The sequence below is a fragment of the Miniopterus natalensis genome, chromosome 13 (assembly GCF_054644295.1).
Source record: "Miniopterus natalensis isolate mMinNat1 chromosome 13, mMinNat1.hap1, whole genome shotgun sequence".
NCBI classification, from domain to species: Eukaryota; Metazoa; Chordata; class Mammalia; order Chiroptera; family Miniopteridae; genus Miniopterus; species Miniopterus natalensis.
Window position 1 is genome coordinate 49232762 of NC_142093.1, and position 27924 is coordinate 49260685.

At 43.6% G+C, this 27924-nt stretch overlaps 1 protein-coding gene across 1 annotated transcript in view; it reads right to left on the minus strand.

Moving 5' to 3' along the window:
* POLR1A (RNA polymerase I subunit A) overlaps positions 1-27924 on the minus strand; it is a 63782-nt gene that overhangs the window by 17820 nt on the left and 18038 nt on the right. Inside the window, exons 13-21 of the mRNA XM_016201803.2 lie at positions 26635-26889; positions 19770-19961; positions 10552-10701; positions 9321-9504; positions 7115-7197; positions 6841-6999; positions 5021-5119; positions 3888-4040; positions 2194-2276 (exon numbers count right to left, since the gene is read on the minus strand). Of these exons, the coding sequence (XP_016057289.2) occupies positions 2194-2276; positions 3888-4040; positions 5021-5119; positions 6841-6999; positions 7115-7197; positions 9321-9504; positions 10552-10701; positions 19770-19961; positions 26635-26889 (1358 nt within the window). The remainder of the gene's footprint in view (positions 1-2193; positions 2277-3887; positions 4041-5020; positions 5120-6840; positions 7000-7114; positions 7198-9320; positions 9505-10551; positions 10702-19769; positions 19962-26634; positions 26890-27924) is intronic.

The window sequence follows — 27924 nt, forward strand, 5'->3', positions numbered from 1 at the left end:
TCACCACCTCGTGGGGCAGGGGAGGGAGTCGGTGGGAGGTGGAAAAGGGACTGCTGTTTTATAGCCAAGTTAGACACCAGGAGACTGTCTCTAAGGCCTAGGCTCTGAGCTGCAGTGTCTCCCAGCAGCTGGGGCTGCAGCCGTGTGCCTGAGAGGTTGGCTGCCACTGCTGAACCCTGACTCCCTCTCCAGCCCCAGCTGCTGAGACTACTGCTGCCCTTTTAGTGTGCTGCCCTGCAAGTTCCCCAGGGACAAGTATCCTTAGAGCCACAAGGCAGGCACAGCAGTGGGGCCAAATTCCCACCCAATGCTTCTTCAATGCTCTCAATCCAGAGACACTGTCAGGGATACTAGAGGACATTAGGAATAAATGCTGATGTGACTTCCTGAACCCAGTGCCCTTTCCCTGGTTTTCCCAGTGGTCAGCTGCCTCCCTCAGTCTCTCCCCTCTGCTGCCAGGTACTGGCCCCTTCCCTGCCCTCTGGCCATTTTGCCTTGGTTTCTCCTCCTGCCACTTGAGGAGGAGGTTTCCTAGGAGCCACTGTTCCCTAGGCTCCAAGAACAGAGCTGTGTTAGTCAGCACCCAGCCCACCTAGCAAGGCTGATGCTCTGCACCCACTTCCTCTTTGCTGGACATGCTGTGTGGCAGGCAGCCTCTGTTCTGCTATGTGTGCTGCACAGGGCTCCGGCTCAGCATAGCAGTGGCCTCTCAAAGCTGCACCTCCAGGTCTCTCCTAAGCTTCACACTTCACCTAAGGTCCACTGAAATGTGTATACCTGAATGTTCTGCTTGAGCCACCCAAATATTCTCTCCCCTTTGCAGCATCTGTCTTCTGTCACTGTGCTGCCACTGAGGCCTGAAAACTCAGCTGGGTCTGATGCTTCCCTGCCTCTCACTCCTGCATTTCAGTGAGCTGCCCCATGTCCGCCACACCTGCCTCTCCCTTCCCATTACCACCCACCTCCACACAGCCACACTGGCTCCTCCACCGATTGTCTGCAGCACTGCACTGGCCTCCTGCACCATGACCCTCTTTCCACAGACGGTCCCTGCAGGATCTGTGCCCTCTGTGCCAGTGGTGGCTGCTCTCCTGTTCCAGCCAGCATCCCAACACCCTCCTTCTTCCCACTCTACATTCTAATGGCCTCAGGTCCTCCCATCCCCCAACTCAGTTGATCATTTGTTCTCTAACTTTTTCTACACTACACGTGTTCTTAAATGATTTGAAAGGATGGAGGTGGGGAGTCACCCCTGCTCATGGAAGGAACTGGCTATGTGATCCATGCCCAGGGGAGCTCAGACCACTGTAGTGAAGCAGCCAGCTCTGCAGATGGGCCCCTTGCTCCACGGGCTGCAGCTTTGGGAGTCAAGGGGAATGGAGCAAAATAAGGGCTGTAGCTTTGTGAATGCGAAGCTGGGAAGCAGGAGAAAGAAGCTGGAGCGGACAGGCAGACCTTTGAGGGAAGAAAAAAAGCTCTGCCTTTCTGTCCAGTAGCCAGTGAGTTCCCTGAGAATGTACTTAAAACCAGGCCATTTCCTACCACCACTTCTACCAGCACCGGTTCTCTGGGCTCATGAAAAACCATTGCCAAAAACTCCCCAAGGCAAAGCCACCCACACTGCATCCTGAGGGAGGGAGGTTGGAGTGCAGGCATCTGCTTCCCCATCTGCCGTGCCCTCTGGAGCCAGGCCTTGTTCAGATTGAAGCTTCATTCCCCAACTTGTTCAAACAGGTATGTTACAGCGGCTGTTTTCTTTCCTCCCAGAGATGAGAGAAAGCAAGTAGGTCTAGGCTGGGGACCCCAAAGTGACACTTGCATCCGGAGAAACAGTAACTCCAATTACAGACAAACAGGCAGGGACCCGGGACTGGCATCCTCTAGGGGCTGTCCTGGATTGCTAAGCCCTCCTGGGCAGAAGACCAGCTCATCACTACCGAGACCCTTCCCGCACCGGTAACTTCCCCCAGAATGCACGGGCCCTTTGTCTAAACCTCTGAGCTCATATGCTAATGATCTTTAAAAAGGGAAGAATATCTGCTATTTTCTGTCTCAGGATAATCATGGACATTTTAAGGAAGCTTCTTCATCCAAAGAAATTCTAAGTGAACTGTCACTGAAACTGTGGATGACTGACGGGGAAGGGTACCGGACGCTGATCGCAACTGAAGGTGGTAAGCAGGGGCTTTTTACCTTTGGAGGTAGCCAGAGCGGCTGGTCTTCACAGCGGTGTCCACCAGACCCTCTCGCCCCGCCATGCAGTGAAAGAAGAACTCCTGCAGGAGAAGCGAGACCAGGTCCCAGAGGTGGCAGTGAGGACAGCGAGCTTACAGGAGAGCAGCTCAGGCCAATGCCTCCAGCAGCCTCGCCTCATCTCCTAGGGCCCCAATGGCCCCAGCGACTTCTGCCCTCCCCTGTGGTGACTGTTGTCTATCTTGCCTGAGAGCAGAGGGACAGTGGATGAAAAGTAACAGGACCTGTTCAAGAGGCCAGGTGTCCACCTGCATGTGTGTATTCCATCCTCAGTATTACACCCCATGCCCCATTTTTCAAGCAGAAAGGCACTGGTGCCTCATCACCGTTCAGTACAGCCCACATGTCTGAATTCCACTTCGTAGTGGTAACAGATACAGTGTTTTCCAAATTTTCTGACTGCAACCCAGAGTAAGAAATACATTTACAACGGTGGTCAGCAAACACACACACATACCCACAAATGCACATAAAGATGTATTACTCAAACTAGAACTTCATGAAACGGCACCATCCCTTGTGCTCTCTGTACCATCCTGTTGTTTCGTTACATAAAGAAATACCGGTCCACGTGACCGGACATGGCTCGGTGGTTGAGCGTTGACCTAGGATCCAGGAGATCACAGTTTGATTCCTGGTCGGGGCACATGCCCGGGTTGCGGGCTCAATCCCCAGTCGGGGATGTGCAGGAGGCAGCATCAATGACTCTCATCATTGAAGTTTCAACTCTATCTCCTTCTCCTTCCCTCTCTCTGAAAATCAATAAAGATATATTAAAAAAAAAATACCAGTCCTACCTATTACAGTGACTTCATCACTTACTGATAGGTCACAACCAGTTTCAAAAATTCTGGTCTACATCAGCTCTCCAGCATCCTGTGCCAGAGGCCATGGATGAACACAGGCGCGCCTGTGTGGAACCGACCCAGGAGCCCTCGAGCAGTGGGTAGCCCTGAAACCAAAGGTCGGTCCTACTCACAACCTAGACCTATAGTTGTCTGACCACAGAAATGCACTCGGCCAGGGAACAAAAGGTGCTAACGTGCAAAAAGTCATTTCTGACAAGTTTGAGGAGAAAACCTTCTTCCTAGGGGAAAATTCTGTTGTTGGCCAGGGGAACACCGGACATTTGCTATAGCTAGTCAGTTCTCCCATTGTGAAAAGAGGAGCCGTGGAAGTTCTGTTGGGGGCTTTGTGAAATAAATCTCCGTGACGGCACCTTTGGCAATGGAGGGCACCCCGGTGAGGGTGAGGGGCCTCCCCCTCCCGTCTCCTTCAAACGCAGGTTAAGAACTGGTTTGGGGGGGGGAGAAGGGGGGAGGAGGGGGAAGGGTTGCACAGCAGGAAAAAGTGGAACTGGGATGGGTCTTATTCATTTTTTCATTTATCAGCAAACACTGAGCTTGCACCATGTGCCAGGCACTGTGTGAGGCTCTGGCATCACAATGGTGGACATGACATGGTTGTGTCCTTATGGTCCTCGTGGACCATAGGGTCTAGTGGGTAAGCAGCAAATGGCCTGGTATTTATTACTTGATTGTTCGTGCTCCAAGTTGTTGGAGGAAGTCAAAGGCTTCCTACCAATGAGCCTAGAAATGAGGAGAATAGCCAAAAGGAAAAACCAAAATACGTACAGGAGGCTTGATGCCAGTGAGGAACCTGCCAGTGACAAAGCCACCAGCCCTGGGGGTGAATTCGTAGGGCTCAAAGCAGGGCAGTGACTTGCCAGATGCCATCAGTGGGGGTCGCCGACCTTCTAATTCAATCTGGCCCAGCAGACACGAGATCTGGGGGAAAGAAACCCAAGATCCACAGGTGTTAAACAACGCTTTGTCCTAGCAGGAGAGCTCTTCAAAAAAAGCTATGGAAACTGAGTTCTTAAAGGCCAACCTAGATTTGTTAATGAACTAGGGGAGCTTGCGTTTCAAGAAAATAATTGTGTTTCCTTTGTTGACTGATGGAGAGTTTTCACATTTGGTGTCAGTGTAAATGGGCTATAAAGAAGCCATGTTTCAGAATCATCACATCATATCTAGAAGGAACCTGAGTGCTGGTCCTAATGGGAAAACTGAGGCCTGCAGGAAAAAGTAATTTACTGTGATCCTTAAGTTCTAAGGCCCACAGAGAATAATGCTGCCTATACTTTGGGGGTGGGGGTGGGTAACAGTATATCTGGATTTCACTTTAGTCAAGGGGGCTTCCTGATGGCCTTTAGCTTTTTAAGCTCATTCCTATTCTTGAGTCACCAAACAATGAGATGTTCCTTAAGTCCCTCTCAAGGTCATCAACATTTTTAAAAAAAAGTTGCTAAGATCTGTGAAAATGCTGCCATAGCACTGAGGTAATCTGAGGAGATAATGGGCCTCAAATTAAGGGTTAGAAACACTAGGACTATACTTATGTAATACGAAATGGAAAAAGCAGATCATGGAAAATTGCAGGGTCTCAGCTAAGATTACACACACACACACACACAGTGTTTCTATATAACATGAACATAGAAATACAGTGCTACAGAGTGTAATTTTACAATAACTACCTGTATTATACATAATATCTGGATACTTACATCTATATTTGTTCATAACACTGTTGTTAACAGTGGTAAGCTCCTGTATGGATTTCTACAAGCTTTAATATTTTTCAGTACTTGCCACATTTTATACAAAACATGCATGGATCCTTTTAAAATCAAAAACAAATCTGAAACTTCCTCTTGCAATCACCCTGCCCTGTGGCAAACTGGCCAGCCTGCCTTTGCTCGCACCTGCATGGTGTTCACAGTTGAACCTTTGGCTCCAGACTGCACCATCATCTGCAGGTTGTTCTCTGGGAACTGCCTGTGCAGGCCAAAAGGCATGCATGCCTGCGGATTAAAACACATCGATCAGTGACTTCACCCCCTTTTGAAATCCCAGGGTCAGAAGGTAAACCCATAATGTGGAAGCAGCAAACTCACACTATTTACTCAGAAATATGCGCCAAGCCCCACCTGAGGCAAGAAGTCTCATTTGGCATTAACCCTCTTGCTAGAACCCCTGGAAGTCTAACTAACAATGGCCCCATGTACTGCTCTTGACACCATCTGTCAGGAAGCCCAAGGTTCCTGCCACTGGCAAAGGGCAGCCAAACAGGAGAAGCAGAAGGGCCAGCATATGTAGGTGTGATTCTAAAAAGAAGCTGGTTAAAAATAAAGTTTGAGGCGATGCCATTGCGAACTTCCCCGGAAGAGCATGGCCTTGGCTTGGCAATGAGGAGCAATATCCCTGTCATGTTCACACTTACCAAAGTGCTGCCCAAGCACCATGTGGGAGCCTTGCCTTGGCTCCAGGGCTAGTGCCAGCAAGCAAAACCCCTGGGGGGAGCCTAGAGAAGGGGCTCTCTGGGTCTATTTAAGCCTCTGCCTAGAGTTGCAGAGACCCAGTACAACGCAGGAGAGGCAGAGTAGGTGGGAAGGGGTGATGGGAAGAGATGAGCAGGAGGGAAAAGCATCATTTTGAGATGCCACTGGGACAATGCTCCTGGCCCAGCATTCCCAGGCAACCCTGGATGCCAGGCCTCCCAGTTCTCAGGGAGGCGCTGGGAAGGCTCCTCTGAACAAAACCTCTCAAGGACGAACCTATACGATTGAGAGGTCTGTGTACTTGGCAGACTAAGTAAGAGCTGCTGAAAGCCAGTCAAATACTGACTTGTATTGAGTTTTGGCCTTGCCTCTTCCTCTTCTTCTCAGGCTGGGCCTCGAGGCCCAGGAGGCAGATGAGGGTCAGGTTGGCCACTTCAAGCCACAGGACTGGGAACCCCAGCTCTGGGACTAGACGACAGTGAGATACAGACTGTGGTCTTGGCTCGTGCAGGGATTTCCCTCTCCTTTTTTAATTGCACAGGAACTGGCTTAGTGAAAAGCAGACAGGGACTTAGGAGGACTTCCACAGTGCTCCTGCCATGCCAAAAGCATTACATAGGTTAGGTTCTTAACCCTCTCAGCAACCCAATGAGGTCAGTGCTCCTAACATCCCTACCTCCAGGTGTGGAAAACAAGGCATAGACTGGTTGCATCACTTGCCCGAGGTCACATATCAAGTATGTGGCAGAGCTAGGATTTAAGCCCAGCCTTCAGCCCTGGGTCCGTTTTAGAAGCAGCAATGGTGTTTTTGGCCCTTCATTCTGCTCCTCCACCCAGCTGAGGCACCAGAGAAAAGATTTTCTGTCTTCCGTCCCCTTTAATGTAGTCAGCCCCAAACACAAACATTAAAAACAAAAGTGCACAGGGAGAGGGGCAGGTGGAAGAGAGCATAGAGGGAATAAATGGTGATGTAAAAAATAAAATAAAATTTAAAACAAAAAATGTGCACAGCATTCCCGCTCTGTGTTAAGCAAAGTCCTTTCCAGACACTAACTGGGTAAGAGGATGAAGCCCTTGGCTCCTCAAAGCGTTGAATTCTGCACATCCCACCTCAAATCTCACACCAAGTCAGCTGCTAAATAGCCAAATTGCTCTAAAGGGCCCCGAGTGAGAATCAAAATGTAATTTTTTTAAAAATCAGCATTCAAAATGGTGGGGATAAGTGTGCTCACTGCCAGACTAACCTTGTTAATCTCATTACTGTAATGGTTCACCTCCTCCTTGAACTTCAGATCTATCATGTTAAAATCCCTCTGGTCTTGGCCCAGATGGGCATCCTGCCATCTCCCTCGGACCTCATCACATGACGCGGTTTCTGGCAGGTTTAGTGCAGCCCTGACAGCCTGGAATGAGAAAAGGAACATGTTGGAGGCAGCGGCCAAGTGGGGAAGGTGTGGGTTTCATTTGGTAGGAAAGTTGACCCCTGCAGCAGGCCATGGCCTCCCAGGCCCTCCTCACCCGGGGCCCGCAGTGGGTGGACTCATCAATAATCCTGTGTCTCCTGACATCCGCCTTTGGCTTAACCAAAATGTCTTCTACACCTGTGAAGTAAAACAGACAAGCTCAGATGGGATGGGGCCTGACTTCTCAGCAGGATATAAACTCAGTGAGGTCAGGGCATGGAGCACCTTAGTGAGGTCACATACCCAGGAAGCACCTGAATAATGACGATATTAACATCACTAAGAGATTGCTACACTCTCTCAAGTGCTTCCCATCTCCTCAGCAAGTGTAAGGCCAAGCATTAAAATCTCCATTTTACAAATGACAAAACTAAGGCTCAAACCTACACAGGTAGAAAGTAAACACAGGCCTGAGTCCAAACTTGTGCTCTTAGGCACCAGATCTACTGCCTGAACCCAATACATACATGTTGCATGAATGGGCTAGAGGTGAGGAATGGGTTCTGGATGAAAAACTGAGTTTCGGGAAAGAAGAGAGGGAGGGCGAGAACACCCTGGTTTTGACTTCCAGAAGTTGACTGTTCCAGCGACCACCCACCCGTGAGAATGGGTGTGCAGGCACACACACAGACACACTCAGCCTGGTGACCATGACCACCACCACAGGCTCCTGCCCAGGATGAAAGCCTGAGCCACTTCAGTTAAGCCTGTCTTTCCGGCTCCATAGGGTTGAGGAATTCCTCATCTTGGGCAGGATGTCTTTCTACTCCACTTTTCAATCAACTATTTTCTGTCTGTATCTGTGAGTGTAACTGCAGTCAAAAGTCCCTCAGCCAAGATCTGAGTGGGAAGGAAAACAATGGCTGCACTATTAAAAGCTGGGCTAAAGTATCTGGACTTCCCACTGCACTGTCCTGGAAGCTTGAGGGCCTCTAAAGAACATGTGTGAGCGGGAGGGGAAAGAAATATTCCCTCTGTGAGGAAGCCATAACCACAAGAGTGGGTCCTTCCACGGGGCCAGCTCCAGGCCACCTTGTCTCTTCACTGACTCCTCTGGCTTTGAGGGCTGGAGTGAAGGCACCACCTCTAGCCTGCCCTTCCCTCTGTGTCCAGCTTGGTCTCGTTCCCTCTCAGCCTCGCAGCATCAGGATGCTCTCTGCACTCTGGCCAGTTTTTCTTTGTACCATGTGCTAAGCAGGGCTGCGCGCATGGCTTATTTGTTATGTTTGGAAATCATTGTGATCTGGGTGGGAGATCTTTCTGCACTTCTCATTTTTTACAGATATTTGTTTAGGAGTGCTCATGCCAGTGATAAAGTGAAAACCAGTAAACAGCCTAAATGTCTAATAACAGGAACTGGTTAAATAAACTACAGGTATCTACACAATCAAAACAACCTGTACCCACAGACCTGAGGATGTAGGTTAATATTAGTTCACACGAAAGGAGATTTACAAATACATTTGGAAACGGGAGAAAGATTACAAAATAGCATGTAGTGTAGAATCCCATTTTTTCTGAATGTGTTTGTACTTGGAAAGTCTAGAAAGATGCACATCAAATACATATTGGTGGTTTTCTCTGGCAATTGAATACTGGGTGACTTAATTTTCATGTCTGTATTTATGTAGGCTTTCCCACAATGAATATAATTATACAACTGCTGAAGCCCCACTGCTGGCCAATGCACACACTCCAGCCCTTGAGCCCTTGGGCAGATCTTCTGATCTCAATTCTACCCAGTGCACAGAAAGTAACAGCTCACTTGTTTTCTTTCGCAAAGCCAAATTCCTAAAACAGTGTGCACTCGTTTCAGGGAGGAAACAAGGTAGCTCCTCTTCCTATCTTAGGATCACCTGGCAGGCCTGCCCCAACATGTCATTTCCCATAGCACTGTGCCCCTACTGCTGGGAGGCTTGGGCAGGTCTAACAACAGGGAAGACCCTTTACAGAGCAGAGAGTGCCCAGGGAATTCTGGAAGAATGGAGGTGAGTGTGAAAAATCAGACCCAGGGACAGAAAACTGTGAAGGATGAGGGCGAGAAAGAGACAGAATGGAAATGGGGACACGGGTCACTGTGCTGCAGATGAAGAAACACTGGCTATGGGGGAGGGGCAGAAAGCACTGACAAAATGTAAGGCTGCTGAGTGAGGATATCCTTGTAGAAGCAGCCTGGCCACTGCCCTAGTAGAGCCTGGAGACATTCTGGTTGGTGTGCTGGCCAGGAGAAGGGCCCTAGGAGCTGCTCGCCCAGTACTTACCCAAGGTGAAGCCTCTGTAGAGCTGCAGGTAGGCTGTGAAGAGGCGGGCCAGGCAGGTGAGAACCTTGCCACTGGTCTCCCCACCGTAGATCTCGTAGCAGCAGTGGACCAGGCCATAGGTGGAGCTCCCATAGTGCGCTTTGTCCAGCACCCCACAGAGCAGCTCTCCTTCCCTGATGATCACCTGCGAGGGCGTGGCCATGAGTGCTGAGATGGAGGAGACACCTCATGTGTGAGCCACCCCTTCCCTTCACTCCACATTTTAGTGACCTTATTGTATCTGTCCCTTCCCTGCCTCAAGTCCTTGATGGAGATAGGGAGTTTTTTTAAAAAACTAAAGGTGAACACATACAGACCATTAAAAATGTTTCTCAGGGACCACACCACACAGACATCTTAGTGTCCATATGTCCTCCAATCCCCACCCACCCACCCATACTACTTGAGGTCAGGTACCGTGGACAAAGACTTTATGACTGGAAACGAGAACAGTCAGAGTCTAAACTTTATAACCATGACCTTGGTCAAGGTACTGCCTCCCCTGCACCCTGGGAATATGAACAACATAACCTTTCCAACGTCATTTAGGGCCGGAATTTGTATTTTCACAAAGTGAGGTTAATGAATCGGAAGCAAACTAAAAGAAGGATTTCTGGTTGCAAAATGCAGCAAGCAGAAAAGTGGCAGCTTCAGTTCTAATGGAATGTGTCAGACCTAGTGACAAAGCACTGTGAGAGGGGCACTTGGAGATATTCCTCCTCCAAGAACACACAGAGGCCTTGTAAATCCAGCATGGGGCACAGTCTCGCTCTCTTGCAGCAGCATGGTGCCTAGGTCTGACTGCCTTGGCCTACCTCCCTGAGGCTGGTTCCTGAGGCACAAAGCTGGGAGGAGTGGAACCTCACAGCAGTTCCACAATCTTCAGCCACTCAGGGGTCGCAAGAGGAAACACGGGCTCTGCATTTGCAAGCTTTGCAGCCAGGTCCAGAGGCCTTCTGCTGTGGAAGCCTTCGCAAGCTGGCTGCCAGTTTTATACTGAGGGCCAATGTTAGTCATCGACTCTGAACCTTACTTAATCCAAAGCTGACACTTATATGGGCACAGCTCTTTTTCTTATGAGCTAAAATGCCTGCTTCTGTGTGTGTGCCTCCATTTCTCTGTCTCTGTTTCACTTCAATTTGTCTAAACCCAGGACTCGCAGTCTCCAACTGAAACGGCTGGGCAGCCCTACCTGGGACTCGCACATGGAGTCGGGGTTGAAGCCGGGAACGGGCCGAGGAGACTCCTTCACCCAGGCTTTCCCACTGATCTTTGCCTTTCCTGATAAGTTCAGTGGGATGTACTCCTCTGGGATTATGTTTATGAGCAGTGTGGACACAACCTGGAAAGGAGAAGAAGAAAAGATGAGAAGTTCCCTTTAGGACTTCCTGTCCCTGTTCATCCTGAAGAGCCAGACAAGTCCATTCTAGTGACCTGGAGTTCAGCAAGGACAACGGACGGTTCCAGCTCTGTGGGACAAGTGGGTCTCGCTTCCCACATTCTACTTACGTGACTTAAGAGGGAGCTTAGGGGCGGAAACAAACAGATACCACTAAACCTTCCCTGGCACTTTTTCCCTAAAATAATTCCTGTTAAAGTGAACAGTCCCCCAGATCTGAAAACTCAATACTCAGTTCTTGAACAGATCAAAGGAAGGAGATAAAAAAAGTAAATTGCTGCAGAATCATAGTAAAAAGATCCGAGTATGTGGTAAAAAGCAAGAACAAAGACACAGGGCCAAGAAGGATGGTGGGGCTTGCAAAGCTGCCCTCTGCCAGAAGTCAGCCCAAGTTAAAATCAATGGCAATTACTACATACAGTCAGCATGCCCTCCCACAGAACAAAATAAACATACAAAACAGAAAGAGACTCACAGATACAGAGAGCAGACTGTCAGTTGGCAGAGGGAAGGGAACTTGGGGGACTGGGTGAAAAGGTGAGGAGATTGAGAAGTACGGATTGCGAAGTACAGATGTGATTGAGAAGCACAGACTGGTTGTTCCAAAACAGTCACGGGGATGTAAAGTACAGCACAGAAAATATAGTCAATAATACTGTAATAACTATGTATGGGGCCAGGCGGGTACTGGAAATATTGGGAGACCACTCTGTAAAGTACATGACTGTCTAACCACTAAGGATGTACATGTGAAACTGATACAGAATAATACTGAATGTGAACTAACTGGGGAAAACTGGCTCCCACGGAACAGATCTGACTTCCTGGTCTAAGGAAGGAAAGATGCAGACTGATAATCAAGAGCTGTTCCTCTGAGGAGTTCCCAGAGGAGGCCCGAGGTGTCCGACTGAGAAGCAGGCTGCAGGGAAGCTTCCGGGACAAGGAGCTGTTCCCGCGTCTGCCCATCACTGACAGGCCGCGTGCTGTGGGGAAGTGGTCATGCCCTCTTAGCCCTAGCATTGCTCATCTGGAGGGTACAGATAGGGCCCAGTCATTCATTCAGCAATTACACATCGAGTACTTCCTATGAACCAGGTGCTGGGAAGAATTGTAAATAAAATACAGTCTCTGCCTTCAGTAGAGCCTCCATTCCAAAGGGGACCCATGGTTTGGAAGAAAATAAAGCAGGGAAGGAGGACCTAGAGCAGCACGGGGTAAGTATTTGGGATTTTAAGTAGGATAGGCAGAGGCGGCCTCACACAAGAAGGCACTGAGAAGGGAGCCATGCAGAGATCAGCGCTTGCATTTCAGCAGAGGCTTTTGAGTGAGAAGGAAAGCTATTTGGTAGGTTTTGATCCTGGGGTGACATGCTCTGATTTATCTTTTAAAAGGATAGCTTGTTCCTGATTTAGACTTTAAGGCTAAATAAATGCCATAGAGAATCAGCCTCCTATGTGACACTGACAAGAAGGATGGGCATTTTAGAAGTGTTATTAAAGTGACCTGATGGGGAGCACCATGTGACTCACTCTGTGTGAGGCACATCAGAGGACATAGTAATTAGGTGACTACTGGGCAACTGATGGCCTCTACATAATCAGCTTTTACAGAGCTTACACCAGAAATAAATTTATGTGACCAGAATTAATTATGGTCACTAAAAGGCCAGGGAGTTCATCCCCTGCTCCAATTGGCCCATTGGTGTGGCCGTCCACTCCTGCTAACAGGAGGCCAGGGGAGGCAAATTCTCAAGCAGCTGCTCCATACAGAACACAAGTGAGGGCAGCTGAACTTAGGGATTAACCATACGTTCCCAAAGCATACATTCCCACAGATGTAGCAGGCAGGGGGCAGACAGGCTGGTGTAACAGGCCCTGAAGGCTGAGGAGGGGCTGGGAGCCATCAGCTGGCATCAATAGCTCTTTGTGTGCCAATGCTACGTCCCACAAAGGGGCCTGGTCATATGTGCACAATGGATTCAGGGCAGGTAGGAGAGCAGCAGTCTTTTCACGTAAGTGCACCAGGAGCAGGGGACAAATGGCAACAGCATCTTTTATTTTTATTTATTTTAAAAAGATTTTTTTATTGATTTTTAGAGGGAGAAGAAGGGAGAGGGAGAGAGAAACATCGATGTGAGAATGAAACATCGATCTTTTGGCTGCCTCTTGCCCCTCCCTATAGAGGATCGAGCCACAACCTGCGTATGTGCCCTGATTGGATATGGAATTGGCAACCTTTGGGTGGATGGGATGACTTCCAATCAACGGAGCCACACCAGCCAGGGTGGCAACAATGTCTTTTTAAAAAGCAGACAATACTCCTTATTATCTCAGCAGAAGACCAGGAAGGTCATGACCCAGGCTCTCTATAGGGCTGGCACTGCCAGGTGAGGGAGTAAAGGCAGGAGGGTAAGACTCCCTGGATGCTGACCACAAGGTGCACCTCAACTAAAGAGCCACATGTACAGCAGGAACAGCCAGGCTGGGCAGTCAGGATGGGAAAGTTAACAGAAATACATGTATTCAACTATCCGAGAACAGGGAAATATACCTGTCATGTCATCTACAAAATCAAGGCAGAAAAAGCATTTGACAAACTCCCAACACCCTTTCATGATAAAAACACTCAACAGAATAGGAATAGAAAAAAACATCATCAACCTAAGAAAGAGGAGGCATCTAGGAAAAGCCCCTAGTGAACATATTCAATGATCAAAGACTGGATGCTTTTCTGCCTACGATCAGGAGCAAGACTAGAATGTCTGCTCTCACCACTTCTATTCAACAATATACTAGGATCTAACCAGGGCAACCTGGCAAGTAAATAAAAGGTGTCCAGATTAGAGAGGAAGAAGTAAAATTACCACTATCTGCAGAAGGTGTAATCTTATACATAGAAAACCCTAAAGAATCTGCAAAAAATTAACAGAGCTAGTCAATGACTTCATACAAGACGAACAACAAAAATCAACTGTATTTCTATACATAACAATGAATACGAAAATGAAATTAAGAAAACAATTGCATTGATAACAGCATCAAAATAATAAAATACTGGAAATAAATTTAACCAAACTGTAAAACTTACATGCTGAAAACTACATTACACTGTTGAAAGAAATGAAAGAAAATCTAAATAAATGGAAAGACATGATGGACTGGAAGATGTAACATTGTTAAGATGGCAAAACTCTCCAAACTGATTCACAAAGCCAGTGCAATCCTTACTGAAATTTCAACTGCCGGTTCTGCATAAATGAAGAAATTGAACCTAAAATTCATATAGAAATACGACAAACCCTGAATAGCTAAAACAATCTTGAAAAAGAGAAACAAAGTTGGAGAACTCACACTTCTAGATTTTAAAACTTACTACAAAGCTACAGTTACTAAGACATTACAGTGGCATAAAGATTGACATGTTGCTCAATGCCATAGAAATGAGAGTCCAGAAATAAATACATCTGTGGTTAACTGATTTTCAGCAAGAGTGCTAAGAATATTTAATAGGGGAAAGAACAGGCTTGTCAACAAATGGTGCCGATACAACTGCATACACACATGCAAAAGCATGAAGCTGAACTGCTACCTCAAACGCATATAAAAATTAATTCAAAGTGGGTCAAAGACCTAAATTGTAAGGGCTTAAATACATAAAATTCTCAGATGGAAATACAGCTATAAATCTGTGTGATCTTTGATTGGGCAACAGTTTTTTAGATATGACATCTAAAGCACAAGCAACAGCCATGACCAGTGTGGCTCAGTGGTTAGAGCATCAGCCTGCACACCAAAGGGTTAAGGGTTCGATTCCCGGTCAAGGGCACGTATCTGGGTTACAGGCTAGATCCCCCGGCCCAGGTAGGGGTGAGTGCGGGAGATAACCGATCAATGTGGGACAGACACGATGTTTCTCTCTCTCCCTGTCCCCCCACTCCTTCTCACTCTCTCTGAAAATCAATGGAAAAAGTATCCTCAGGTGAGAATTTAAAAAACAAAAGCACAAGCAACAAAAGAAAAAGATAAACTGGACTTCAAAATGAACAATATTTGTGTGTCAAAGGGCAATACTAAGAAAATGAAAAGGCAACTCACTGAATGATAGAAAATATTTGGAATTCATATACGTGATATGGGTCTAATAGTCCAAATATATAAATAACTCTTAGGATGCAACAATAAAAAGACAAAGATGTATTATAAAGCTACAATAATGAAGACAGTGGTATTGGCACAATGGAATCAAACAGACCAATGGAACTGAACAGAGTCCAGAACAGACCCACCCATGTATAACTAGTTGATTTAAGACACAGGAGACACGAAGAGTGGAAAAATGGTGGTGGTTTCAACAAATAATGTTATATCAATTAGATATCCATGTGAGAAAAAAAGGAACCCTCACTTCTACCTCACACCAAATGCACCCACAAAAATAAACTCCAGTAGACCAAGGTGTGAAAAGTACAACAATAAAGCTATCAGATGATACACAAGAGGATACCTTCATGACCCAGGGGCAGGCATAGTTCTTATACGGGACTAGCCATAAAAGGCAAAGACTGATGAATTACGTTATATAAAATGAAGAACTGATAATTAGAAAAAAAAAGCATCAGGTAAAAGGGCAAAGAGGCTAGTCATTAAGTAGAAGATATTTGCGATACATACTATATCTGGCAATGGACTTATACCAGAATATATAATAAACTCTTACCTATCAATAAAAAAAAAAGGCACAGAATGGAAAACAGGCAAAGGACTTGAACAGCACTCCACACAAGATGAGATCCAAATGGAACAACAAGCATGTGAAGAGGTGCTTAACCTCACTTGTCTTTAAGAAAAGGCAAATTAAAGTCACAATAAGATGCCACTACACACCCATCTGAATGGCTAAAATTAAACAGACGGAAACAAATGAACAAACAAGCATCAAGCTCTGCTGCGGAAAAGGCGCAACCAGATTCTCCTGCCCTGAAGAAGCGGAAGCTGCCACAAGCACTTGGGAAAACTGTTTATTAAACTACCTATTAAAGCTGAACACAGACCTTAGGACCCAGAAATTTGATTCCCTGGTATTTATTTACCCATTAAAATGCATATATAGGGTCAAAAAAAGACACGCACAAGAATGTTCATAGTAGCTCTATTTGTAATAACCAAATGAAGAGGACCGAAGAGAACCCAGATGTCCGTCAACAGTAAAATGGATAAATATACATGGTACAGTCATACAAGGGAATACTATGCAGCAATGAAAATGAACAAACCACTGCTATATATGACACGAACGACTCAGAAAGATATGATTTACTGTATTATTCCATTTATATAAAGTTCAGGAAAAGACAAAACTTACCTATAGTGTTAGAGGTCAGGTTAGTGGCTACCTTTGGGGAGGGCAGAAACTGAGAGGGGCCTAGAGGGGTCTTTTGGGAGTGCTGGTGATGTTCTACATTCCAACCTGGGAGACAGTTTACAAAGGTGTATTCCTTTTGTGAACATACACTGAGCTATACACTTGAGATTTGCAATGACAGGCAAAAATCCTCTTTATATGCTCCTTCAACAAATGATGAGAGACCTCAGATTCTTAAGTAGAAAGAAAAGCACTCGAGATGCTATATGAAATCCCCTGGAGAGGCAGCCTAAGACTTCATTTTCGAGGCAGTACAAATAAACTGCCCAAGCCAAGTTCCTTATCTTCCAATTCTAAACATAGCTTTTTTCTGTAGAATTAGACGGATTCCACAGACAAATTGCTGTGCAGTTCAGTCACTCTTCCCCTTTCACCTATTTGCAAAGAAATAACAGCCTGTACCAACCTCTCAAGAAACACTGAATATTCTCAACTGCTACAGAAGTAAAATCTGGGTTTATTTTCTAATTTTATTTAACTGTAAAGTAATAATCACAGCTCAGAAACATTATAAAATGAAGAAAAAAAAAATCCCTAACACCAACCAAATTATTCTATCATTTTAATTTTTTTAATGCCACACCTCTCATATACATTTTTAACATGGTTGCAATTGTGATTGCACAATGAATTGACCAGTCTATTGAACAGTGAATTGAGTAGTCTATTTCTTCTTTCAACATTTTGTCAGAGAATTTTCCAGATTGCTACATGATATTTTAAAACTGCTATTTTTAACAACTGCATACCTTAACAAATGGACGTTCTACAATTTACTTAGCTCCAATCTTAAACATCTAGGTTATTCTGGTTTTCTACCACTATAAACCATGGTGTAATGGACTGCTTTTTCAACTAGCCTTTTCTACATTTCAGATTGTTTCTTTAGACTGAATTCCCAGATCAAAGGGAATGAACACATTTATGGCTCTAAATAACACAGGTGGGCAAAAGTAGGTTTATAGTTGTGAATACACGAAACACAGTTTACTCTTGTATTATGTATTTATTAATTATTGTATTATTTATTATTATTAATCTACTTTTCCCCACCCTTGTATGTTCTTTGTCCACTATTTGGTTTTATTTTGAACACACTGCTTACACTTAAATGAAATTCTAATAAATTCTGGACACTAAATTACTTAAGACTTATAATCCATTCACTTCCAAGATAACTTGAGATGGCTTATAAAATAAAGACAGATAGAAAGGAACAATAATACTATAAATAGGAATAATAAAGTGGACAGATACATAGAACCAACTAACTAAATCAGGGGTAGGCAAACTAGAGCCTGTAGGCCAAATCTGGCCCACCAGCTTTTATAAATAAAGTTAGATTGGGTAACAGATATGCTCACTCATTTATGTATTGTCTTTGGCTGTTTTCATGTTATAATGGCATAACTGAGTAGTTGTAACAGAGATTGTAGGGCCAGCAAAGCCTAAAATATTTGCTATGTGGTTTTACAGAAAAAGCTTACCAACTCTTTGAACCAAACTACCTGTACTATAGATTTTAATATTAAATTGCAGAACTGCCTGTATATTCTGTTAAGTCGACTTCTATTTCTGGTCAGGATGAAGCAATGATAACCTGATTTACTCTCCCACCAGAAATAACAACAAAAGCATTTTCAAGACAATGGACATCAGGTAATGAAGGGCGGTGATCAGCAAGGATATAGTAGACTTGAACTATCTATCAACTGAACCTAACTGACATTTATAGTCCATCCAACAACAGCAGATTATACATTATTTTTAAGGGCACACAGAACATCTACCATGATAGACCATAACAAAAGCCACAAAACAAATCTCATTACATTTAAAATGGTTCAGGTCATCCAAGGTATGTTCTCTGGCTATGATAAAATTAAACTGGAAATCTGTAAACAAAGATATCAGGATATTCCCTAGATATTTGAAAACTAAATAATGAACTTCTAAATCACTGTTAAAAAATAAATCAAAAGGTAAATGAGAAAGTATTCTGAAGTAAGTGAAAATACAATATACATAATTTGTGAGATGTTACTTAATCGAACTTAGGGATGAAATTTATACATAAAGTGCTTGTATAAAAAAGGAAAAAAGTCTCAGATCAATGATGTCAGCGTCAACCTTAAGTAACCAGAAAAACAAAAGCAAATAAAGCCCAATGAAAACAGAAGGAAATAAGATAAAAGTGAAATCAATAAAACAGGAAAATAGGAAAAGACTATGAAAGCTGTTCTTTGAGAGCAATAAAATCAATATACTTCTAGGCAAATTGATCAGGAGAAAAGAGACAAGACATAAATTACCAATATCAGGAATGAGAAAGATGACCCAATTGTACGTATAGAAAGGAATGGTAAATATTATAAATAACTTTATGCCTATAAATTCAACAACTTAGATGAAATGGACAAACTTCTTGAAAACACAAAGTACTAAAGTTCATTCAATAAATAGATAATCTGAATAGCCCTATATGTACTAGGGAAACAAAAATTTTAGTTTAAAAACCTTCTTATAAAGAAATCTCCAGGTCAGGATGACTTCACTGGTGAATTCTACCAGATATTTAAAAAAAGAAAACAAAAAAAAAAAAACCAGTACTACACAAACTCTTACAGAAAACTGAAGAGAAACTACTTCCCAACTCATTCTATAAAGACAATGCTACCCTGATACCAAAACCAGGCAAAAAGTATTACAAGGAAACTATAGATCAATATACCTCATGAGCACACACACAAACACACAAATTCTAAATAAAATTTTTGTTGAATTCAATAATGTATAGACAGGGTAATGTCTCATGACCAAGTAAAGATTATCCCAGGAATGTAAGGTTGGTTTAACAACTGAAAAGCAGTCAAGTCCCAGGTCCACAGAACTGAAGAGCAGAAAGAAACTTTTGAGATCAACCAGAAACCCTTCACTCTACAGATGCGAAAATGAGGTCCACAGAGCCAAGATCAGATAGTTAATTAGTCAGTTAGGTCTAAGGATGAACCTGAAAACCCAGCCAACAACAGCAGCAGCAGATATTTTATTCCATTTAATTATTTGGTCATTATATATACTATTATTTTATTACTTTAAGGGGAAAGTAGAGTGTGATGCTGCGGAAGTCAGAAAATCCTGGGTTTGAATCCCAGCTGTCTCCTACAGACATGGGCATATAATTTAACTTCTTTAAGCCTCAATATCCTTAACTGCTAAATGGTGATAACAGTGGTCTCTGCATTGCAGGCTGGTTGTGAGGATTAAGTAACATAGCTAAAGCATTCGGCAAAGCACTTGAGCCCTCCTCCAAAACATTACTAATAGTACCACCAACACCACTGCCTATAATCACATATTTGGATTACGAGGAATCAAGTTTAACTTAGAAACAAAAGACAGAAACCCATGCAGCCTACTCTTAGGTCTCCTATGAAACCACCCACACCAGGAGCCCATCAAACGGAAAGTCACACTATTGTCTAAACTGTTATTTCTCTGTCTCTGGCGTGGGCTCCTCTGGGAATGAAACCTCTTGTGAATGGCTGGTTTCCTTCTGATATACACGCTGGTTGTTTTCTCCCAATTACCTGCTTTCCTGTCCACAGTGGAAAAGGCTTCAGGATGGCAGGAGCAAAGAGCTTCACATGTCCCACTTTGTCTGTGAGTCCTCGGTACACCAGTTCCATATACTGCTCCCGGGTGAAAAAGCAACCTCGAGTGGTCATATTTGCACCCGAAACCATGTGATCTTGAATCAACCCCGCCAATGGCTGGCCATCCTACAAACCAAAACAGAAAAGAGAAGAAGAATGAAGATAAATTTTAAGTCACATTCTAAATCCTAATCATCTCCTTGGAGGCTGCCTCCTAGCAACAGCCCTGCCTTATAGCACAGTGTCGTCCTTCCCCACAGCCTCAGGCTGGTGCCTAGGCCTTTCATTTTGAGAGCAAACTGCCTCCCAAAGCACATGGCCAGAGCTTCCTCACTGGCTTCCACCTCTGCCATTTGCCCCTAGTTCTACAGCGAAACTGCTTCAAATTCATCCATTTCCCCAAGCCTTTCCGCCATAATCCCATCTGGTTCTACTTACTCCAGCATATTTTTGGCATTTATGCATAAATTTGGTCTGGCTGCTGTTAGCTATGTTCTTGTTTTTATATTTTGGTTTTATGCTTTAGTATTTTTCACACATTTTGGGCCTGGTTCTCCTCTAAATTGGTCATCCATTCACAAATAGTTATTGAGAGCCTACTGCGTTGTCTAATCACTCTTCTGAGGACCAAACAGGCAAAATCCTTTATGATGAGGAAGAGCTAGACAGTAAACAAATGATTGGATAAATACATCGACACATAATTTTCTTTTTTCTTTTTTTAAAATATGTTTTTATTGATTTGAGAGAGGAAGGGGGGGGAGAGAGAGAACGTCAACCAGCTGCCTCCTGCACACCTCCTACTAGGGATCAAGCCTGAAACCCAGGCTTGTGTCCTAACCAGGAACTGAACCAGTGACCTGTCAGTGCACCAGACTACATTCAACCAAGTGAGCCACACCGCCCAGGGCTCAACACAAAGAATTTTAAATGACATGGAGGAAAATAACAGAATGGATCATCATATAGATCTGATGCAGAGGGATGGTCAGGAATGGTCTAAGGGGCAGTATTACAGTGAGGCCTGAGAGTAACTTGGGGGAGTCAGCAGTGCAGGGAGGCAGGGCTTCAGGCCAAGGCTCCTGAGAGGGTCAGGAGAGGGCCTTGACATGTATGACTGCAGAAGGAAAGAATGTCCATTATGAGTGTCTGGCCCTTAAAAAGGCTGTTTGTTACCTACCAGATGTCCAAACAAGGGCTTTTAGCCCCAGTTTTGATGGGTACATTCATCTCATTTGGCGCTTGTCACAGTTTTTTGATCCTTAGTCTCCTGAACCCTATCTGCAGGTCTGTGTTCATGGTGACACAAGGCACACTAAAGTAAAAATAACTGTGCTCACTGACATTCTCTGAGAAGTAGTTTTTGCTCATTTTTCAAAGTTTATAGGAACTTGAGAAAAATCTGAAGATTGTTAGCATTTGATTAAATAATCAAATACTACCCAATATTATGGCCATATTTCATAACTAGGCCTAAAGGAACTCACAAATGCAGCCTTGGAAAAGCAGCAGGAATTAAACCACACGTACTAATTCAAAAGCTAAAAAGGGTACTTGCCAAATAGTCTAAATACTATGACAACGGCTCTATATAAACTCAAAACTATTACAAATGGCTGGATAGATGGTGTAGATGCAAGGAAAGATCAAAGAGAGCATATAGCCCTTCTCGTGAAGGCTTTGAGTTACCAATTTCAATAAAAATTATATTCCGACCCTGGCCAGGTGGCTCAGTGTTAGACCATCGTCCCGTACACCAAAAGACTATGGATTTGGGTCCCGATCAGGATACACACCTAGGTTGCAGGTTGGACTGGGATGCATACGGAAGCAACCAATGGATGTTTCTCCTTCACATCAATGTTTTCTTTCTCTCCCTTCCTCTAAAATCAATAAACATATCCTCAGTGAAGATTAAAGAAAAAAATTATACTCTGTATCTTGTTCCAAAGACATGGTCTTATTTTGCTTGGGGGAAAACCCAAACCAGCATTAAGCATCTGACTCATCCCTCAATCTTTGGAGGCATATATAGATTTTTCCTTTTGTTTTCTTCTTTTAAAGAACATAATTATAAGTTATATGATCTATTTCATGCTTTCTCTTCTCTCTGTCCAGATTTCTACATGACTAGAAAATTACCTTAATGGCTAAATTGCTTTCAATGCAATAATCATAAATTCTAGGAAGGAATGCTGATTAAAGCAATTTACTAAGGGTCAACTTATGATTCTGAATTTCCCAAATCCTGCTTAGGATCAAAAAGACCATCTCTAAATCAAAAACCCAGATAATTGTCAGCTATTCTATTCCACTTAATATCACAGCAAAATGATACTGCAATTAATGTCTTTGGTCAGGATGCTTACAGAATTAGGGTTTTCTATGACTTGAACCTTCTAGCTGACTAAGTAGAAGTAAGAAAACTATTCTCAAGCCTTGTTAAAAATAATTTCCACAAAGCACTGGCCCTCAATAAGTTTTAAAAAATTTAATCCACAAAGAAAAACATAAATAAAAAGTTTAACTGTTTTCTGAAAAGAAATAAAGTTCCATTCATCTCCTATTTTAAATAAAAAGATAATACACAACTCTATTAAATACTTACAAACAACAATAAAAAAAAAATACTTTAATTGTATACTATGGTTAGCTAAGGAAGAACACCTGAAAATGTCAAAGAAATGGAAAAATGAACAGCGAAATGGAAACAGAAAAAAAATATCTAAAACATTAGAAAAATATGGCTTTCCTAGTTTAAAAAAAACAACTTATCCTCTTAGAATATTGCCACCAAAATACCTCAAGACATGTTGCATTTTTATAACCATTAGTAAAAATAAGGATTCTACCCCTTGGTATTTACACTAAGGACTAAATGAAATGTATCAAGACTCAAAAGCTCTTTACCTAAGACAAAAGATACTGACTAAAAAAAAGTAAAGTGAATCCTCAGATCACTCCCTAGAAGCTTTCCACTTTTTATTTGTTAAGAAATTAATTTATTGAACAACTATAAAGCTATTATAAAGGTTGAAAGACAAAAGTAGGAAAAGCATGTGTAATTACAATAAGTTAAGGAACACACACACACACAAAACTAGTAAAAAATAATGACAAAAACATAAACGTGGAGGGGGTGAGTAAAAACTGTAGTGACTTTACAACACAATAAAGGCCATATATGACAAACCCACAGCTAACACCATACTCAACCAGGATAAAATAAAAGCGTTTTTCTTAACACCAGGAACAGGGATGTCAACTTTCAACACTCTTAATTAGCACGGTACTGGAAGTACCAGCCATAGCACTTAGACAAAAAAAAGAAAGAAAAGGCATCCAAACTGGAAAGGAAGAAGTAACACTGTCTTTATTTTAGGTGACAAGATACTATAGAGAACTCTAAAAATTCCACTAAAAAACCACTAGAACTGATAAATGAATTCAGTAAAGTAGCAGGATCAGAAACTGGTTGCATTTTTATACACCAAAAATGAATCCCACTTACAATTGCATCAAAAAAATAAAATACCTAGAAATAAACTTAACCACGGACGTAAAAGACCTGTACTCAGAAAACTGTAAGACACTAAGGAATAAACTGAAGAAAATTGAAGAAAAAGAGTGCAGAAATAAACCCATAGGTATATGGTCAATTAATCTATGATAAAGTAGGCAAGAATATACAATGGAGTTAAGACAGTATATTCAATAAATGGTGCTGCAAAAATTGGATAGATACATGCAAAAATGAAACTAGACCACTTTCTTATACCATATATAAGAATAAACTAAAAATGGATTAAATACTTAAGTCTAAGGCTCAAAACCATAAAGTTCCTAGAAGAAAACTCTTTGACGTTTTTTTCTGATATGCCTCCTTGGGCAAAGGAAAAAAAAGAAAAAATAAACAAATGTAACCACATCAAACTAAAAAGTTTTTGTACAGCAAAGGAAACTATCAACAAAATGAAAAGACAACCCACTGAATGGAAGAACATATTCATCAATGCTACATCTGAGAAGGGGTTTATTTCCAAAATTTATAAGAACTCAGAAAACTCAACAACAAAAAAACAAACAATCCAATCATAAAATGGGCAGAGTATCTGAATAGATATTTCTCCAAAGAAGACATACAGATGGCTAACAGACATATAAAAAGATGCTCAATGTCACTAATCATCCGAGAAATGCAAATTAAAATCAAAATGAGATATCACCTCATGCCTGCCAGAATGGCTATCATTAATAAATTAACAAACAACAAGTGTTGAGGATGTGGAGAAAAGGAAACCCTCGTGCATGCTGGTGGGAATTCAAATTGATGCAGCTGCTATGGAAAACAATATGGAGGTTCCTAAAAATTAAAAAGTAAACTGCCTTATGACCCACCAATTCCACTTCTAGAATTTATTTGAAGAAACACGGAACTAATGCAAAAGAATATATGCACTCCTAAGTTCATCGCAGTGTTATTTACAATAACCAAGATATGAAGCAATCCAAGTGCCTATCAATAGACAAGTGGATAAAAAAATTGTGGTACATATATAAAATGGAATTACTTGGCCATAAAAAAGAATGAAATCTTGCCCTAGCCAGTTTGGCTTAGTGGTTAGAGCATCAGCCCATGGACTGAACGGTCCCTGGTTCGATTCCACCCAAGGGCACATACCTTGATTGCAGGTCTGACCCTAGGCCCCAGTTGGGGCTTGTGTGGAAGGCAACCAATCAATGTGTCTCTCTCACATCGATGTTTCTCTCTCTCTCTCTGAAAAGCAACGGAAAAAGTACTCTCTGGTGAGAATTGAAAACAATAATAAATTAAAAAAAAAGCATGGCCTGGCTGGGCGTGGCTCAGCGGGTGAGTCGACCTAGGATCCAGGCGATCGGGGTTCGACTCCTGGTCAGGGCACATGCCCAGGTTGTGGGCTCGATCAATGACTCTCTCATCATTGACGTTTCAAAACTGACCCATTTGCTGCTCTCTGGTAGTGTCCTGTGGTGCAATGTGACACTGTTCTAGAGTCAGAGAGCAATCTCAAACCTGGGAGCCTCTTCCTCCAATGTGTCCTCACTGAGCCTCAGCCTTGCTGTCAAGGGGGCTGAACACGGGCTTGAGTTCAAGTCCTGGCTTCACTGCTGGCTGGCAAGTTACTCACTTGTGCTTCCTCATATGAAAATTGCACCTGCCTCGTAAGGCAGTTGTGAGGACTAAATAAGAGGATGTTTACAAATTGCTTCAGCAGTGCCTGATGAACAGGGAGTGCTCAATAGATGAGCTTTTATTGCCACCACTACTACAGCTATGACCATTAATATTTACATGAAAAGGCAAAAAGCCAATTTTCAAATTAATGAAATTATTCCAAGTATTTCTTCTAATTAGTAGTAAAAGTCAGTCAAATTATTTCTTCTAATTTCTGAGTGACCTGAGTGGGCCCTACCTCCTCCTTCCTACTTTCAGGCCCTTCCCTAATCAACAGCTGACTAAGGTGGGCAACATTTGGGTCCACTAGGAAGCTACTGTTGTGTGTCTGGTGGGAGAAGCTGGGATGTTATTCCCAGGGAGGCAGATGATTGGTGGGGAAACAGACGTTCCCAGGAGAGGGCACTAATCGATGCTGGAAGTCTCTGAGCAGCCTCCAGCGATCCCTAACTGCAAAGGTCTCCATCTTTTCCACAGAAGGATGGCAGGGCCCACTGAGGGGATAAGAATAAAACCCCAGAGGATCTGGAAGCTTCCAGTCCTTCCTCCAGCTTCTCAGCTGTGTGTCCAGGGGCAAGCTGCACCACTTTTCATGTGTAAATGTGGGCATCAATAGCACCTACTCCACCCTCTGCCAGGAGGGGAGGGTAAAAGAAGCTTCCTAAGTGCTTTGCAGTGTCTGGCACTGAAAACGTGCTTGGAAATGGTACCCACAATTCTGTACTACTATTACTAGTACTTCTTTCATACTCTTCCACCCAAGTGAATGACATATTATTATGAATCACTATGATGCAAATGGCTTATGTATACGTATTTTTAATCCTCACCTGAGGATATCTTTCCATTGCTTTACAGATTGCCTTCTGCATGCGCCCCGACTGGGGCCAGGGATCAAGCCTACAACCGAGACCAGACTCGAACCCGGGACCCTTTAGTCTGCAGGCCAACGCTCTAACCACAGAGCCAAACTGGCTAGGGCGAAACGGCTTATAATTTAAAAGGCCTCAGGTCTTTGGGTGAGGGGTAATGCGGGACACTCTTTCTCCCATGAGCACAATGACAGCCCCTGCCACTTAATGGGAATGGGTCGTCTGGCCAGGCCAGGGAGAAGGAAGCTACATCTTTCCTAGGTGCTCCTCTAGACAGCCATGACCACATGGGTCTGCCTCTGAGGACCAACCTCAGAGAGAAGGAAGGGATTCAAAGAGGAGATGCCTTCGTGGCCTGGAGGAGGATCTCATTTGGGCCCTTGGAGCTAAGTTGTTTCTTGAAACTCATGCATATCAGAATTCAAAGGATCAAAGTCATCTGAGAACCATGGGGACCAACATAGTCGGGATGCTAATCCTTGCAGAGGGTAATAAGCTGTAGAATCAAAACATAAGTCTGCAGCAGCAAAACAGAAACCTTTCCCTGGCTCTAAGCAAACCAAAAACCCCACCTGGAAGAAACCAGGGCCCTGTGGATCCACAGCTTCTGCCCTGGAGCTGCCCCCTGACCCCAGGAGCTAGAGAGAGTCCAAATCTAAAGTGCCAAGTTGTGCCAGTGATGACTGTGGACCAGCCTCAAGGTCAGACCTACCTTGGGAACAAGGTACTGCTGATCCGTGCAGGCCAGGACATAGGCCTCAGCTCGGCCCAGTTCACTCTGGGGGAAGTGGGCGTTCATCTCGTCTCCATCAAAGTCAGCGTTATAGGCCTTGCAGTTGGCATAGTGGAGCCGAAGGACTTTCTCTTCAGGCAGGATGCGGGCATGGTGCGCCTGGATGGAAGGTCTGTGCAAGGTAGGCTGGCGGTTCAGTAGAAGAATGTCACCATTCTTCACATGCCGGCACACCTGGGGGCAGAATGTAGAACAGAGGGGTGATCATCAGCAACCCCAGCATCATTACTACTATTCCAGGAGCTCACCTCAGCCTGGCCGAGTGTGACTTCTCTCTCTCATGCTTTATTCAACTAAATAAAAGGGGAATTTTTAGTCTGGAGCAAAACTCTAAAAATCTTTGAGAAATGGCTATTAAGCCCTCTGGTACTTTGAGAAATAGCTACTAGTCCAGTATAACCCCATCCAGGCTCTGGGCTCAGAGGTACAAGCAACAGACAAGTCTCCAGGCCTCTGTCCAGTAATCTCTGTCTCCTTCGGAGATGCATGGCCTTTCTGGAGTCTTGAATTCCTCAGAGAATTAATCTAAAGGAAGAAATGAACACATCCAAAGACAGCATATCTGGATGTAATCGTAAAAGCCCTGGGCTTGAAAGATTTAGCAGACCTCTAGCAACCCCCACCTCCAACATTCATAGGTGAGTATGTTATTCTAAGTCTAAATTCTGCATCTTAGAAATACCTTGCCCAACCTCATACCAGAGCCAGGAATGGAACACAGGGTTCTTGGTTCCCGGTTCCAGGCCCTCTGAAAACATTTCATTACACTCAGAAAATTAATAAACAGTTTAAATCACCATAGTCTTAGGGAAAGCAATCTGAAAACCGATTCTAGAATATTTAAAACTCATTTGCTTTTGGCCTTTCAGAAGAAAAAGAATGCAATGCAAGGTTAGGTAAACATTATGTCTACGTAGCTCTGTTTACAGTGGCAAAAACTGGAAATAATCTGGCTGCCCCACAGAAGGGGCACAGACAAATAAATTATGGGTTGCACTAAGGGATATTATGCAGTGATAGAAAAGGCTGAGTTAAATCTATATCAGTCCTGAAGTGATGGCAATAAAAAATAAATAAATAAAGTGATGGTAATAATGTATTCCAGTAAAAATAATACCCAGGTGCCACCTACAGTGATAGAATCAGGCAATTTAAAACCCAACTCAACCCTGTATGTGTTTATATACATCAAGGAAAAGGATGCTTGGG